The 17,030-nt window shown below is 42.3% G+C and overlaps 1 protein-coding gene across 1 annotated transcript in view; it reads right to left on the reverse strand.

Annotated features, from left to right (window-relative positions):
- The window catches only part of LOC119429202 (pleckstrin homology-like domain family B member 1), a gene marked incomplete at both ends in the record, with an annotated part of 34,453 nt that extends 24,893 nt beyond the window's left edge, over positions 1-9,560 (reverse strand). Inside the window, one exon of the mRNA XM_037696878.1 lies at positions 8,059-9,560. Within this exon, the coding sequence (XP_037552806.1) occupies positions 8,059-9,560 (1,502 nt within the window). The remainder of the gene's footprint in view (positions 1-8,058) is intronic.
- Between the last annotated feature and the right edge of the window lie 7,470 nt (positions 9,561-17,030).

Below are 17,030 nucleotides of genomic sequence, written 5' to 3' on the forward strand. Positions count from 1 at the left end.
TGTTGCTGCTGTTACTGTTGTTGCTGTTGTTGCTGTTACTGTTGTTGCTGTTACTCTGATTTGTTCATTCATTAGAGCAGTATGTCACTCAGCTGAAACAGTTGGAGAGTAGTTTGCAAACAACACTTCAGACGTCTCTGAAACGTGTCAGTGTTTGCAGGGGATCTGAACTGACCTGTAGCTGCAGGGGCTCACAGCCTCGTTGCAATGCAACAGATTTTCGTTCAAAATAGTTTCCATGTTTTCATGGACGTTGCGTGGTCTTCTTAATTCAGTCTAACTCTTGAGCTGCTTTTTGACACTGCCACGCAAACTAAAAAACATGCCAATGATAAGGAATAACGTTTTTTTTTTAAAAAGGGCTGTTTAGCTTCATCCATCCATCATCTTTACCCACTTCTTCCTTTATGAGTCAATTCAGTTCTGTTTATTTATATAGCACCTAATCACAACAAAGTTGTCTCAGGCACTGAACAGGAACATTCACATGCATAGAAAAGCCAATTAGTAAAGTTCTCTGTCTAAGGAAGGGTCGCGGGGGTCACTGGTGCCCATATCCAGCAGTCATTGTGTGAGAGGGGAGGACACCCTGGACAGGTCTCCAGTCCATCACAGGGACACCTGGACAGGTCTCCAGTCCATCACAGGGACACCTGGACAGGTTTCCAGTCCAGGGTGGACTCCAGAGAGAACATGCGAACTCCACCCAGAAAGGTCCCCGGCCAGGATTTGAACGGGTAACCTTCTCAATGAGACAACAACTCTACCAACTGATCCACCGTGCTGCCTGAGGTGTTCGTTAATATAAACTGAAGCTGTGATGAATGAACCCATGGCTTCAACTTTAAAAGTGATCAAATAACTTTAATCTTTCTGCAAGTTATCCTTAAAAAAAAAACATGGGTTCTTCATTTTTTTTGTTAAAATATAAATTAAATGAAAACGTTAATGGATAAGTCCATTCTGGAGGTGGGTCATCTCAGGCCCAGTATAACCCACAGGAATGTGTTCATTCTGAACAAAACAGCTCCGTTTTGACAAATAAACATTTAGTACGCTGTAGATGGAGATTTGTCATGAACTCCAATAAAGTGAGATTTTTCCATATCTTCTAATGAACCTGTTGCTCAACCAAATACTGTAAAATGTTAACATTAAATCAACAGTCCTGGCTGGAATCATCTAATGTACATCAAGCTCCAAGCAGATATGGTGAGTGGTGAATGTGTGAACAAAAGGAGGATGACCCCCCCTAGTGGAGTGGTCAGCAAACAGCAGACTGCACTGCTTCACGTTAGGATGAGAAATGTTAAAGCCATCACAGAGAAAATCTTACAGAAACACCTAAACCAGAGCTGCTTGACGTGGCGTGGTGGATTCTGGCCTGGTACGTTCAGACAAGAAGTTACTCACGTGTCATTACTGTTACATCTTTATTAAGCCAGGACTGCGGAAGCTTTTTTATATAACAATGTGAGAAACAAGTTTATTGTTGTTGCAGATACAGAGCCACACAGTCTGCTGTCCATTCCTAGTCTCATTTCTTGGTTTAGTACAAGAAATAATGTCTTTGTTCATGTCTGTGTGTTGTTTGTGTCTGTGTGGTGCCAAAATATCTCATGAGCCACTGGACACATTTCAATGAAACTGGAAGGAAAAATATGTAAATGTAAATTATTAAAAGTTTGGAATCAGCCCAATTAAAGATGGCCACCACAGCAAACTGAAAAACAGAAACTCCATCATTTTAATATGCTGGTGTAAAATCTGTGGATCAGCAGTTTCATGGTGGAGAAAGCAGAGTCTTTGGCTGAAAGTGTCAAACAGACAAGTTATAAAAGTTTTCAAGGACTAAAAGGGGGTTCGTTAAGCTAGCTGGCAGTCAAGTGTCTGTCTGTGCCCTGCAAAGTTTTCTTCGCTTACTATAAAGGATAAAAGGATATTGGTAAGATAGGAAATAAATGAAGATGCTAGCAGCTTAGCTACATGTGACTCATTCACTGACCAAGGAAAAAAAGGGATTTTTAAGTGCTGAACAGGTCAACCACACTGAAACTAAACTTGGTTTCCTTGGAGCATCTCAAATGATGACACCTCTGGAACTTGGTGTAACAAAGGTGCCTGTGAAATGGAAGCTAGTTTAAAACTTCTCAGATTATTTAATCTTAGATTACAGATCTTATTGTTCCATATTTTCCTAACAGAGCACATTGCTCTCAGACTGCAGGTTTACTTGTGGTTCCTAGAATTTACAAAAACAGAATGGGAGGCAGATCTTTCAGTTATCAGGCTCTTCTCTTGTGGAACCAACTACCAGTTTCTGTCCGTGAGGCTGACACATTATCCAGTTTTAAGACTGGGATTAAGACTTTCCTTTGTGATAAATCCTATAGTTGGGGTTGGCTTGGGTTTCCTGAGCTGTCCCTTACTTATGCTGCTATAGGCTTAAACTGCTGGAGGACAAACCGACCACACTTCCTCTCTCTGCTGCTGTCTTTAATTACTCTACTTGTTTGTATTTATATTTATTTCCATCTCAACATGTTTTTTTTTGTCTTTCCTCCTATAGAAAGTGCACCTGCACCTGTCATTCTGTTTGTTTGTCTCTTCTTTCTGTCTCTCAATCCCAGCCAGTCAAAGCAGATGGCCGTTCGTCCTGAACCCGGTTCTGTTGGAGGTTTCTTCCTGTTAAAAGGAGTTTTTTTCTTTCCACTGTCTCCTTTGAGCTTGTTCAGGATGGGAGACTGTGACGAAGTTAAGATTCAACACAATCTGCTGCTTCTTTAGACAGAGAACTTTACTAGTTGTCTTTTATCATGTATGTGAATGTTTCTGTTCAGTGCCCTGAGACAACTTTGTTGTGACTTGGAGCTATAGAAATAAACTGAATTGAACTGAATTAAGCAAATGCAGTCCACTTCTTTGACCATCAAACCCAAACATTTTAGAGAAGATTTGTCTGTTTATTGTCAGCATTCTATACGGAAAATTTATAAAGGATATTGTAGGTAAAATGGTAAAAGTTGCAAAACCAGCGACGCGTCTCAAAAAGTGGTTAAAAGCTGACGCCGTGGCTTTAAATCCAGCTCGAAAACAGTAGATCCTTTCGTTATGATAATGCAGTTCAAGAGAGCTGTTCATAAAACCATAGTTGTCTGTTTGATCTCACACACCATGCCCCAGTAATTACACAACCTTTATAAAGGACATCAGACAAGCTTTTATAGTCTAACAAACTGAGTGATATGAGAACAACATCGTAAACCAAGTGTGTACTCTGATCACTGTGAGCAACACACTGTCAAATGAGACAAAACAGTGTCCCAGGACGTGATACAATTCACTGTGCAGCACACAAGACACCAGTCTGTGGTCCGTCACAACAACGTAACTAAAACGTTCAAAAAGTGGGAGATGTTCACTACAAGAACTTTCAAGCAGGAGAGCAACACTTTGCAGAAGAGTTTTTCTGTTCACAGTAGCAAAATTAAACACACACACACAGAAAGAACGTAGCTGGAGGAGCATGGAGCGGCCTTCAGACACAAAGAAACAACTCTCTCCTAACGAGAAAGTGAACAGCTTCATTCTGTTTCTACAAGTGAGTGCCTGTTTTAGAACATGTTCCACAACTGAACAACGCCTCTGCCCATTTAAGAACAAAGCAGCAAAACAAGATCTTATAAACAGAAAAAAATGTGTGCATGTGTTGTTAACGTGTTCATTTGTCTGTCGTGTTAGCAAAATGCCTGATGACCCACTGGATAAATTTTAGTGAAACTGTCGGAAACTAAAATTGGATGTAAATCTACACCTGATTAACTCTTGTAATCAACCCCGTTCAAGATGGCTGCTACAGCCAGCTGCCTGTTAGAAAAACGACGAGATAGAACAATGTGGTATTAGCTGAGTCACACCAACACACACTCAGTGTGAGCTTGTGTAATACTGCACATTCTTTTCCAAGGGTTGATCAAAACAGCTACAACTTCATCATTCTCAATCTAACATTCAAATTCTTCCCATTTATTAAATTATAATTATGCTGCTAAATCTGTTTCTAGAACAAAGTCTATTCGAGCTCATCGGTGCATCAGACTCCCAGCTGCCTCGATGCTGCGTCTTCCTGTTGATTTTTTATAACATCATTCCAAGGCTCGCTGCTCACACTTTGAGTAATTGGCCGAGTGAGCTTGTAAAGGGAAGAGAAACCGTCCTGACTTTGACTCCACTGACTAATTACAGGCCCTGAAAGTCCCGCGCCCTGCATCTTCACAGAGTGTCAGAGTCTGAGAAACACGTGAACATAACGGTCTGATGAGGAATCTTGCTTGCAAGTCTCAAAAAGCCTCAGTTCCAGAGAGCCTTATTTACCCAAAAGTTCTGCTCTTGACCCAGAATCCTGTGAGCTGTGCACACAGTATCTAATGTCAATACGGTACTTTGTGTACCTGCAAGTTGTACCAGCTGAAAGGTTGTGGCCAACAAAGAGGTTTAGAGTTTGTCAGCCCAAGACACGTGATTGTTCGCACAATAGATGTGTAGAGGTTAAACTTTATGTCTCACCTTGAAAGTAAATTCCTATTCCCCGTTTGGATAGTTATTGTTTCTGCAGACAGTGAGCACCTTCATGAACATTTCTCCTGTTCAGGCTTTAGATTTTCTGTAAAAACATTGGAAGCTACAAATACTTTGGCATATCTGAAGGAGATATGTTGCAACCACCAGGCAAGTCCGTATGAAAACAAATCTTAGCACTAGAACATTTCTAAATGTTTTTTTCTTGATTTTCCCTTAAGATTTATGGAGAATAAAATTTATTTTTTCTTTGTTTTGATTTATATTGCTAAATGATTAAAGTTTATTCATGCCAGAGCACAGAGGTATGCTGGCGCCAACAAAATGTTCCCAAAGACCTTTACCAGGGTTCGTTCAACACTAGAGAAATAGTTTACCCTTAGAGAAAATGCTCTGGAGAACCCAGTCCAGATCCTGTTCTTACCATTCAGTATTTCTGAACACTCTTTAAATCTTAGCAGCTAGTTTCTGTTTAGTCTCAGTGGAAACAATATTAAATGATAAGTGGACTGTACTTATATATCATCTTTCTATCTTATCAAGATACTCAAAGTTCTTTACAACACAATCTTTACAAACAACAAATAGTTGTTATATGTACAGATTATACATGTAATAAATGTAAGATCATGCAAGTGGTTAACGAGTGAGAATTTTGATAAGTTTATACTTCTACCCACTCCCTTGAATATGTAAAACAAAAAGTTTTGACATTATGCTTCATGCTGTATTTTCATGTTGCTGTTTTACATATTCAAAAAATAATAAACTAAACAATGTTATAAATATCTAAATAAAATGATTAGTTTCAGTGAATACTTACTTAAAAAATATTTGGCAAAAATTGACACTGAAGTATATCCACTGAACTTATTGTGCAATTTCTATCCATCCATCCATCCACCCATCCATCCATCCATCCATCCATCCATCCATCCATCCATCCATCCATCCATCCATCCATCATCATCCACTTGTTCTGAAGTCGGGTCTTGGGGCAGCAGCTTGAGCAGGGCGGTCCAGACATCTCTTTCCACAGCCACCTCTTCCAGCTCTTCTGGGGGGATTTCAAGTTGTTCCCTGGCCAACTGAGAGATGTAGTCTCTCCAGCGTGTCCTGGATCTTCCTCGGGGTCTCCCCCTGCCTGACATGCCTGAAGCACCTCCTTAGGGAGGTGTCCAGGGAGCATCCTTACCAGACGCCCAAACCACCTCAGCTGGCTCTTTCCAATGTGGAGGAGCAGCAGTTCTACTCCGAGTCTCTCCTGATAACTGAACTTCACACCTTATCTCTAACAAAGAGTTCAGCTACCCTGCAGAGGAAACTCATTTAGACTGCCTGTACTGTATCTGCGATCTCATTCTTTTGGTCACTACCCACAGTTCATGACCATAAGTTAGGATAGGACCGTAGACCAACCCATAAACAGAGAGCTTTGGCTTGCAGCTCAGGTCCAGCTCAGCTGTAAATTTCCATCCAACTTTAATAGACTACAACTTAAAACAGGGAAATGAACCAGGCAATCTGACCAGAATGACTACTTATTTCTCTGCCCTGGAACAAATTTTTGAACCCAATCATGTTTTACTTTTAGCAAAGGTTTTAATATTTTTTTGGAATAAAGGCTACATCTGCTGGCAATGAAAATTAAATGCATAACCTTGTTCTGAGGGGGAAAAAATAATTTTAACACTACACATTGTGGGAATGAAACTTATCATAAGCTTTTCGTTTTTGAAAAAAGGTTACCATTATGTCCAAATATAACTTTGGTACAACACAAAAATACAGCAAGAGTCTAAATTTAATTTACCATTAAAATAAAAATAAAATAGTAAAAATGTTGAGTTGAGGTGGTTCGGGCATCTGGTAACGATGCTCCCATGCTTCAGGCATGTCTGACTGGGAGGAGACCCCAGAAGACCCAGGACATGCTGGACAGACTATGTCTCTCGGTTGGCTCAGAAGAGATGGAAGAGGTGGCTGTGGAAAGAGATGTCTGGACCTCCCTGCTCAAGATGCTGCCCCCAAGACCTGACCTCAGAACAAGAGGAAGATGATGGATCAGGGAGGGGGTTTAGAATGCATGAATGAAGTGAAGTGCTACATCTGTAGCATCTTAGCTAGAACATCTGTATTGTGTGTCGCTAGCTTAGCACTACGTTAGTGTTGGCAGTTGTTGACCAGGGAGTGAGGGGTAGGTTGGGTGATAGAAGTCAAGCGCTACGTCTGTAGCATCTTAGCTAGCATGTTTGTATTGTGTGTCACTAGCTTAGCGCTAGTGCTGGCAGTTGTCGAAAGGGGGGTTGGGGCTGTTGGTTAGGCTATTCTAAAATACTTATTGAATCAAGTGTTTACTTGTGAAGGTAAACATAGATGTTTAACAACCCGGTAAAATACATCAGAATGCAGGAAATGGCATCCACTTTATTCAGTCATTTCTGGGGGAGGACCACCAGACCCCCACTTCCACTACCACTACCAACACCAGTGTGTCTCTCCCACATTACAAATGCTTCTGATGCCAATGTCCACCAAAATGAGGGAGCCAACCCCCTATTAAGGGTAAAACATGGCCTCTGTGGGTGAATCATGTCCAGCATGCTGTTTTACAGCCCCATCTCTTCAGGAGGTGTGAGAACAGAGCACACAGAGACAGAGGTCACGTTATCTCAGTCTGTAAAGCTGCTCTGTCTCCTCTGTCCTGCTCTGTGTAAAATGCCTACACACCAATTACTAACACAGTAGACAAATGCCTTCTCACAAAGCCACAAACGCATGTAAAGCCTTTCTTATAGGGACTTTTGTCTGTGCAGACTTACTCAGCTTAGCAGACAAGTTCAAGATGTTTACTGCAACTCCCTCAATCCCCACCTCCATTTAGTTTGGAAAACAACAAACAATGTGGTTGCTATGGGCTCATTCAGCCACAATGACAGTATGTGTCAGCAGCGATTTAGACAGACAGCAGCCAAGTTGCCGACGGTTTACTAAGATGGTTTATGGACTTGTGTCCACCTCCTCCTTTTGCAAACAAACACAGATGCTGCAATGTTTCTAACAAAGATTAGATTGAGAGCATCCCTCTGCATGAACAACTGGGTCATTGTTGGAAATTAGAGGTTTTTAAAAAGGGCAAAGTATAATAAATGTTTTCTATGCTTTAAAACACAGAAAAAATATTTTCTAATATGTCTAAAACATCTCAGCAAAATTTAATAACCTGTTAACAATTATACGTTGGTCTGGAATTGATCAAAGCTATTCGTAAAACTTAAATCAGTTGCAGTGAATTAAGGACAAGCTAAATCCAATTAATTTAAAACATGTCCTCACTGAGATGACATCTAGGAGCAAGAAGAAGTCTAAATCCCAGTGCAAATATGAATCTGGATTTAAATGATTTTTGTAGAAGTTCAAATATTCTTCAGGTCTATGGAAGCAATTTGCTAAGTGGATTAATAATAAGACTTAACTCACCAATCTCTCCATCTCCTGCTCCCGGAGCCTCTCCTCTCTCTGACGTCGGTGGTACTCCAGCAATTCATCCTCGTTGTCGCTAATCTCTGTGATGCTGTTCTTCCTCTCCCGCATTCCTGGGTGGGGTCTCCCTGAAGACATTTTCCTCTGGGTCCTGGGGCTGGCTACAGGGGATGAACCAGGTAGGGATCCCAGACTGTAAGCAGGCGACAGAGGATTTCCAAAGCTCCCCTTCCGTATGCTCGCACCACTACCACCCTCCATCATCATAGAAGTAGGAGACGGACTGCGGGCTCTGATCCCTCTACTGCAAGATGGTTCCTCGGTTGTGGACCCAGTTTTGCGGCGAAGCCTGGGACTCTCTGGGACAAATCTTCCCAGATTTGAGGGGCTCTCTGGAGTCCTCAATGTAGGGATTGTTCCTGGAAGTGCTCCTGGAAGAACTGGGACCCCTCTCCGAGCTAACGAGGGACTTAGAGGTGGCAGCTCTCTCATACTACTACTTCCTCCACTGCCACCATTCAACTCCAAGTTCCTCCTGGCCATGCGAGGGCTCTCAGGGGGCTGCAGTGAACGTGGATGCTGCTGGAGTGGAGATCCTTGGATAATATGAACAATGGGGTCTAGGGGAGGCTGAAATGCTCTGCTGGGTTGAGAAAGCTGCCTTGAGGGGCTGGAGTTCAAGGAGTGATCTGCTAGAATGGTCTGCTCCCTAAAAGGACTGGCAGGTGTTTCCTGGAGCACCGAGGTAGTCTTGGTCCTGGGACTGGAAGGAGATGGGGATGGACAGTTAGAGAATTTGGGTGTGACTCTAGGACTGCTTGGCACAATGTTTCTACCACTGAGAGATTCACTGGAGGACAACAGAGAGATCTTTAGAGGGCTCTCTGATCCATCTTGGTTGAGTCCTCTGTGGTTTGGCTTGGGACTTGAAGGAGCTTCTGTTAGGAGCTTCCTCTGCAGCCTAGGGCTTTCCTGAACCTTTTGGCCCATGCCAGCACTGCTGAAATTAGGCAGTATGGTCCTTGGAAAAAGAGGAGGCTGGGTGGTAAAGTTGTAGCTGGAGGAGCGTGTAGGCACTGGTGGCAGAGAAGAACTCTGGTCCTGGGGTCCCCCACAAGGAGATGGGCTGGTAAAGCTCCCACTACTGGCTGCTGAGGGGGAAGAGAGGGGGGAGAAAGGAGGAGATGCATTTTCATAGCTGGACCCTACAGACATGGACCCTGGGCTGGTAGGAGGGGATAACAGATGCCTCCCCCCTCCATTAACTATAGGTGACAAGGGGGAGAGGGAACTGGACTGGGCTCCAGGAGGCTTTTTAGCCTCTGGTGAACAGGGCTCAGGATCAGGGTCATCCATGACTAAGGAATCCATGATGTCCTGAAGGTCCTTCTCAATGGAGCTGACAATTGCACTGTGCTCAGACTGGACCCTTCCTCCAGGAGCTGGGGGGGACCGGAATGGCCTGGCCTGGTGATTCCCATTGACCAAACTCTCAGTGTCTGGTTGGTAGAAAAAAACAAAAAACAGAGGGAGCAAAAATGAACAGATAGAACAACAAAACAAAACATAAAGAACCTCTGAAGTACATTGATGCTGTATTTCTTTCAATCTAAAGAATTCAAACTCTGAGCAAATGTCATGACAAAATTCACCCATTACTAACATTTTTGGTTTACAATACAGATGTAAGGATGTTGGAATTCAAAGGAAAAGCACATGTAAAAACACAGTTTGAGTCACGTTCATGAGACAAGTGTCAAAAATGTGACTCCAGTTAAGGAACCGAGTAAAAAATATACTGCATGTCCCAACCAACGATCCCATGATGCCGTTTATTCTTTCAGACAAAACAACTTTATCGCTATCCCTGTTCTGAGCTGGCTGAATATAAACATCAATAAACGTGATCTCCACAATTTTCTGGACCACCTATCTTCCTACTGACAGATAAAAAAAGAAGACAGCAATATGAAACATATGATCCTATTTTTGATCAAATTTGCACCAGGTGTTTGAGCCAGTTGTACAAACCGGATTCCAAAAAAGTTGGGACACTAAACAAATTGTGAATAAAAACTGAATGCAATGATGTGGAGATGGCAAATGTCAATATTTTATTTGTATTATAACATAATGACAGATCAAAAGTTTAATCTGAGTAAATGTAACATTTCAAAGGAAAAATATGTTGATTAAAAATTTCACAGTGTCAACAAATCTCAAAAAAGTTGGGGCAAGTAGCAATCAGTGGCTGGAAAAAGGAAATTGAGCATATAACAAACAGCTGGAAGACCAATTAACACTAATTAGGTCAATTGACAACATGATTGGGTATAAAAAGAGCTTCTCAGAGTGTCAGTGTCTCTCAGAAGCCAAGATGGTAAGAGGATCACCAATTCCACCATTGCTGCACAGAAAGATAGTGCAGCAATACCAGAATGGTGTTACCCAGCGTAAAATAGCAAAGACTTTTAAGTTATCATCATCAACCGCGCATAACATCATCAAAAGATTCAGAGAATCTGGAACAATCGCTGTGCGTAAGGGTCAAGGCCGTAAAACTCTACTGGATGCTCGTGATCTCAGGGCCCTTAAACGTCACTGCACCTCAAACAGGAATGCCACTGTCAAGGAAATAACAGAATGGGCTCAGGAATACTTCCAGAAAGACACAAAGTTTGTTTTCTCAGTCATCCAGGTATATAACAACAAAAAAGGTTGGATCATGTCATCTGGACATGATTCCAGAAAGCATTGTCAGTGAACACAATCCGCCGTTGCCAGCTGAAACTCTACAGTGCAAAGAGGAAGCCATTTCTAAGCAAGCTCCACAAGCTCAGACGTTTGCACTGGGCCAGGGGTCATTTAAAATGGAGTGTGGCAAAATGGAAAACTGTTCTGTGGTCAGATGAGTCACGATTTGAAGTTCTTTATGGAACACTGGGACACCATGTCATCCGGACCAGAGAGGACAAGGATAGCCCAAGTTGTTATCAATGCTCTGTTCAGAAGCCTGCATCACTGATGGTATGGGGTTGCATGAGTGCTTGTGGCATGGGCAGCTTGCATGTCTGGAAAGGCACCATTAATGCAGAGAACTATGTTCAGGTTCTAGAACAACATATGCTCCCATCTAGACGTCATCTCTTTCAGGGAAGACCCTGCATTTTTCAACACAATAATACCAGACCACATTCTGCAGCAATCACAACATCATGGCTACGTAGGAGAAGGGTCCGGGTACTGAAATGGCCAGCCTGCAGTCCAGATCTTTCACCTATAGAGAACATTTGGCGCATCATAAAGAGGAAGGTGTGACAAAGAAGGCCCAAGACGATTGAACAGTTAGAGGCCTGTATTGGACATGAATGGGAGAGCATTCCTATTTCTAAACTTGAGAAACTGGTCTCCTCTGTCCCCAGACGTCTGTTGAGTGTTGTAAGAAAAAGGGGGGATGCCACACAGTGGTAAAAATGGACTTGTCCCAACTTTTTTGGGATTTGTTGACACCATGAAATTTGGAAACAACAGATGTTTCCCTTAAAATGACACATTCTCTCAATTTAAACTTGTGACCTGTGATTTGTGTTCTATTCTGAATAAAATATTAGATGTTGGCACCTCCACATCATTGCATTCAGCTTTTATTCACAATTTGTTTAGTGTCCCAACTTTTTTGGAATCCGGTTTGTACATCTCACATTTGCTACAATTCACATGTGGGTGGCTAAGCAAAGACAAGTGTGTAAGCAAGCTTATGTCTGCAAGTATATCTATGTATTACATTTCAAAACTAAAGAAAGTATAATGAGTGCATGTTATTGGTAAAAACAAGGTCTAAGTGTAAACAAAAGCATTTCAGATGGACTGAAAAATCATTTTGTTCAATTCAATTCAGTTTATTTATATAGCGCCAAGTCACAACAGAAGTCACTTTCAAAGCCTACATTAGGATTGGCTGTGAATCCACATCTTTTTAAATAGGCCAGAGAAAGAAGTGAAACAAAAATTACAATTTTGTTTCTCACAAACACGAGTTCTGTTAAATGGTCATTCTTGTGTACATTCTATTTTCTGGCTTACAGCTCAGTGCTGCATTTACTTTACAACAGATGTTACAACTTATGGGCATTGAGTGTATAACAGATTATAAAGGCAGAAGTGAACAATGCCCTAGAGACTCATCATTGCCTGATGCCCTTACAGGTTCTATGCACACTTTGAAGACCCGAACAGGCCACCCAGCACTACACTCACTTCACCACCGGAAGAATAGTTTCTCAGCGTGACCTCAGCCGAAGTGACGAGTACTTTCAGGAGGATTAATCCTCACAAAGAAACTGGCACAGACAATATCCCTAGGAAGGTGCTGAAAGACTATACTGATCTGCTCTGCGATGTGCTGGCCGACATCTTTAATTCCTCACTTACCCTGGCAACAGTTCCAACCTACCTGAAGACCGCCACCATCATCACAGTCCCAGAGAGCTCTACAATGACTGGTCTGAATGACTATTGGCCAGTAGCCCTCACCCCGATAGTTGTTAAATGCTTCAAAAAACTGGTCAAGACCCACAACAGAACAACCATCAATATCATAGAGGACCCTCATCAGTATGCATACTGCGAGAATCCATCAACATAAGACACCATCTCCTCTGTAGTCCACACTGCTCTCACCCACCTGGAGCAGAAGGACTCCTACATCTGTATGATCTTTGTGGACTTCACATGTGTCTTCAATACCATGATCCCCCAAACCCTGATGGACAAACTATTCACACTAGGACTAAGCCCCTCCATTTGCAACTGGGCCCTGGACTTCTTAACAAACAGACCACAGTCAGTGAGGATCCACTACTTCTCCTCCACCATAACCCTCAGCACTGGCTCTCCTCAGGTCTGTGTGCTGAGCCCTCTCCTGTTCACTCTGCTCATGTATGACTGTGCACCTACCCATAAAGGCTGTCATATTGTAAAGTTTGCAGACGATAAAGCGGTGGTGGGATGCATCACAAACAATGATGAGTCCAGCTACAGGTAGGAGCTGGAACATCTGGAGAGCTGGTGCAAGAAGAATAACCTTCCCATTAATGTGAAGAAGATGGAGATGGTCGTGGACTTCAAACGGAACAAATACACCTACCACCACCACCACCCCACCACCCTGAATATAAGAGTATCTGTGGTGGAAGTGGTCTCCAGCTACAAGTACTTGGGTGTGCACCTGAATGACAACCTCAGCTGGAGCAACAACACCACCAGCCTGATCAAGAAAGCTCATCAGAGACTCTACTTCCTCAGGCGGCTGAGGCAAGCTGATCTGGGAAGCTCAGTCCTCACCTCCTTCTGCAGGTGTGCAGTGGAGAGCATCCTGTGCTCGAGCATCAACGTGTGGCATGAAGGCTGCACAGCTGCAGAAAGAAAAGCTTTGCAGAGAGTGGTGAAGGCTGCACAGAAGACTGTTGGAGTCAGTCTCCCCACCATCACAGACATCTACACCTCCAGATGTAGGAAGAGGGCCACCTGCATCATGAAGGACCCCACTCACCCAGCACACACACTTTTTGTCCCGCTCCCCTCAGGAAGGAGGTTGAGGAGCATTAAGTGTAGAACCACTAGAATGAGGAACAGCTTCTACCCTGAGGCTTTTAGATTCATGAATCTCTAACCAGAATAATCACTGTGAAAAATCACATCATGTTGCTGCTGATCCGTTTCATGTTGCTGCTGATCTGTTTCATGTTGCTGTGTTCATTCATGATCATCTGTTCACACAGACTCATGTTCGTGCTGCTGTTTGGCGTATTGTTTTAATAGTAGTAGTGCTCAGTGTATTTTTAGTTAATGTTTTTTCTTAGTTCATATTTTATATCTTATTACTGTTTTTCTTTAAAATTTATACTTTTGTTGGATTTAACTGGGACCCTGTGCACACAATTTCGTTCCACCACATGTACCACATGTGATGCGAATGGCAATAAAGAACCTTGAATCCTTGAACAAAAGTCACATGTATTTAAACTGATTTATTAATCAGGCCAGATATTAGAAAGTTACTCTTTCATACAACTTGATCTCCTCTTTTCTTTTTCCATTTCATTCTTCCACATTGATGTTGCTGAGCTGTCTGTCACGTGACATGTGCTGACTTGACATGCACACAAATACCTTGGACTAAACACAGAGCTGAAGAGGCAGTTATAACACTTAGGAAATAAAAATCAGTGTGGAAAGTTCTGTAGCAACAACAATATTATAACTCTTGTTTGTCACAAAAAAGAGAAAGAGAGCACTTTCCTATGTGAAACTTTTTCTGATGACAGTTCACAAGTTGTCATTATTTACAGTGTTAAAGCAGCACCACCTGATGCGTTATCAGAAGACCACAGTCAGTGATAGTAACAAATACACAAACAACAAATAAAAGTTGAAAGATATGAAAGAGCCAAAAACAGGTATGGATACTTGGAGATCACCGTGCATCACTATATGCTGACTTTGAACATGCACATTAGTATCTGTAGAAAGGTCCATGGCTATAATTCAGACAATTTTACAGATATTGACTTAAAATTTGATGTAGTTGTAGCTGACACTGATCCCCACCTATGAGCACTAACTGTGCTAAATTTATGCTTAAAATTTTCCCATTAACTATTTGGAGTCAACTCTGTTGTTAGCAAAATAGCTCATGAACCACTAGACCGATTTGAAAGAAGCTTTCACAAAGTAATCTTTGGCAGTATACAGTAAATGGTACATGGACTGTACTTATATATCACCCTTCCATCTTATCAAGACACTCAAAGCTCTTTACACTGCAATCTGTGCCTCATTTACCCATTCATACAGCACTCTACTAGAACAATACAAGAATAATCAGTGTTTTATCACATTCATACACTGATGGGACCCACATCAGAGGCAATGAGGGGTTCAGTGTCTTGCCCAGGGACACTTTGACATGCTGCTGGTGGAATCGAACCCCCAACTCTTGCATTGGAGGATGACTGCTCTAACCACTCAGCCACAGCCGCCCATCAACAGTAGTCCCTCGCTACTTCGCGGTTCGACTTTTGCAGACTCGTTCTATCGCAGTTTGTGGACATGCAGTCCATCCAAAGAGAGGCCACAGACAGAACATGCAAACTTCACCCAAAAAGGTTCCCAGCCAGGATTTCAACCGGCGACCTGCTTGCTGAGAGGTGGCAGCTCTACCAACTGCACCACTGTGCTGCCCTGAAGCCACAGTTTTTACATAATGACTAAAGTGAACAGTGAAAAGAAGCAATAAAACGCAGCGCAACCTTTAAACTGTCAGCATCCCAAACTTTAACCACTCCAATGTTCTTTCCATTACGGTCTGCTGAGACACTGTTACAGAGAGGAAAATATCTGGACTCTGCTTCAATCAACTCCAATATTTCATCAAATAAAACTGCAATACAGGATATACTTCAGCAACAGGGGACATTGATTTAAACAGGCTTTTAGGTGTCTGTCATTATTTGACACATCCAGACAAGACAAAATATGACAAATAAAGTTGTCCACACATACAAGGACAAAATTCCCCAGCTGAGTCTACAAAGAAGTTTTAAAAAGTTGGGACGTTGTGTGAAATGTAAATAAAAACAGAATGCAAGGACCTGCAAGTCTCATAAATCTATATTATTTTTAATATGGAACACAAATGTTTTAAATAAAATTAATAGAATTGTGGTAAAAACTGTGTAAAAAAAATGTTTTTTGGAGCAAAAGGTAATTTAGAAAATCCCACCCAAACATTCTAATTTTAACTCGTCTGAACAGTTGTCCAGGTTGCCTTGATTCGTTTTAAATGAGCTCTGGACCAAAGACCAGAGTATGCACATTGTGTTTGTGTGGATTCTTCTCTGAATGATGGAGCTTTAACCAGCGTTTACAGACATCGCGGTGAACCGTGTGTACGGACGATGATCTGTGGAAGTGTCCCTGAGCCCAGTGATGTCCAGAACAGAACCAGACCTGTTAATAATTCAGGGCCCCTGAGGGCCTGAAAATCATGACAATCCAATATTAACCACCAGTCTTGTTCTACGAGCACAGAGATTTCTGTAGATTGGTGAAACCCTTTCATTACAGTGTGAATTGTAGATGGTTAGGCATTCAGTCCACATTGTTTTTGATCAACTCAGCCTCTCTAAAATGCTCGTTTTATTCCCAGTCTTCTTAACAAATTGTTACGAAATAAACTTTTTTTTTTTCTGAATGCTCTTCCAATTGTTTTTTTTTTGTGTGTCATTTAAAGGCCCAGCAACACTCCATCCGAAGCCAAACAGTGGACTAGCGGTCACGTGGTAGTGGGATGTTCGTTTTCGCTCACGTCTTTCATAGTCCACACAACACACGGTGCAGAGCTCTTGGGAAACCCACCTCGCTGCCATATACGTCATCTCGCAGATTTCTTCCGGCCAGAGTCTCCACACCGTTTGGCCACAAATTTATCATGAAGCCCCACACTTTCCAGTACACGGACTCTTCCATACACAACGTGGACAGCTGTGCTCAGCTGTGGCTGAGTGGTTAAAGCATTTGTCCTCCAATAGGAGAATTGGGGGTTCGATTCCAACACTAATCTTGGGGGCCACCAGAAGTCAACAGAGATTACATCTGTTGTGACTTGGCTGAATTAAACAATATCCAGTCACATGTTGGTCTCTGGGCAAGACACTGAACCTCACATTGCCTCACATGTGTGTCCCATCAGTGTATGAATGTGATCTAAAGCAGTGGTTCCCAACCTATTTTCCTCAAAGACCCCCCCCCCCCCCCCCCCACACACACACACACACACACTTCCTAGCCTATCTGAGACCCCCAATCCCTCACTACTCCTCCCTCCCAAAAGACCCATTCAGATTAATCTCTTTATCAAAGTGATAAAAGAATAAAGTAAATATTAGAAGTAATATTATAAGTAATAG

Source organism: Nematolebias whitei, unplaced genomic scaffold (assembly GCF_014905685.2).
Source record: "Nematolebias whitei isolate Nwh7 unplaced genomic scaffold, NemWhi1 Nwh_scaf_73, whole genome shotgun sequence".
NCBI lineage: Eukaryota > Metazoa > Chordata > Actinopteri > Cyprinodontiformes > Rivulidae > Nematolebias > Nematolebias whitei.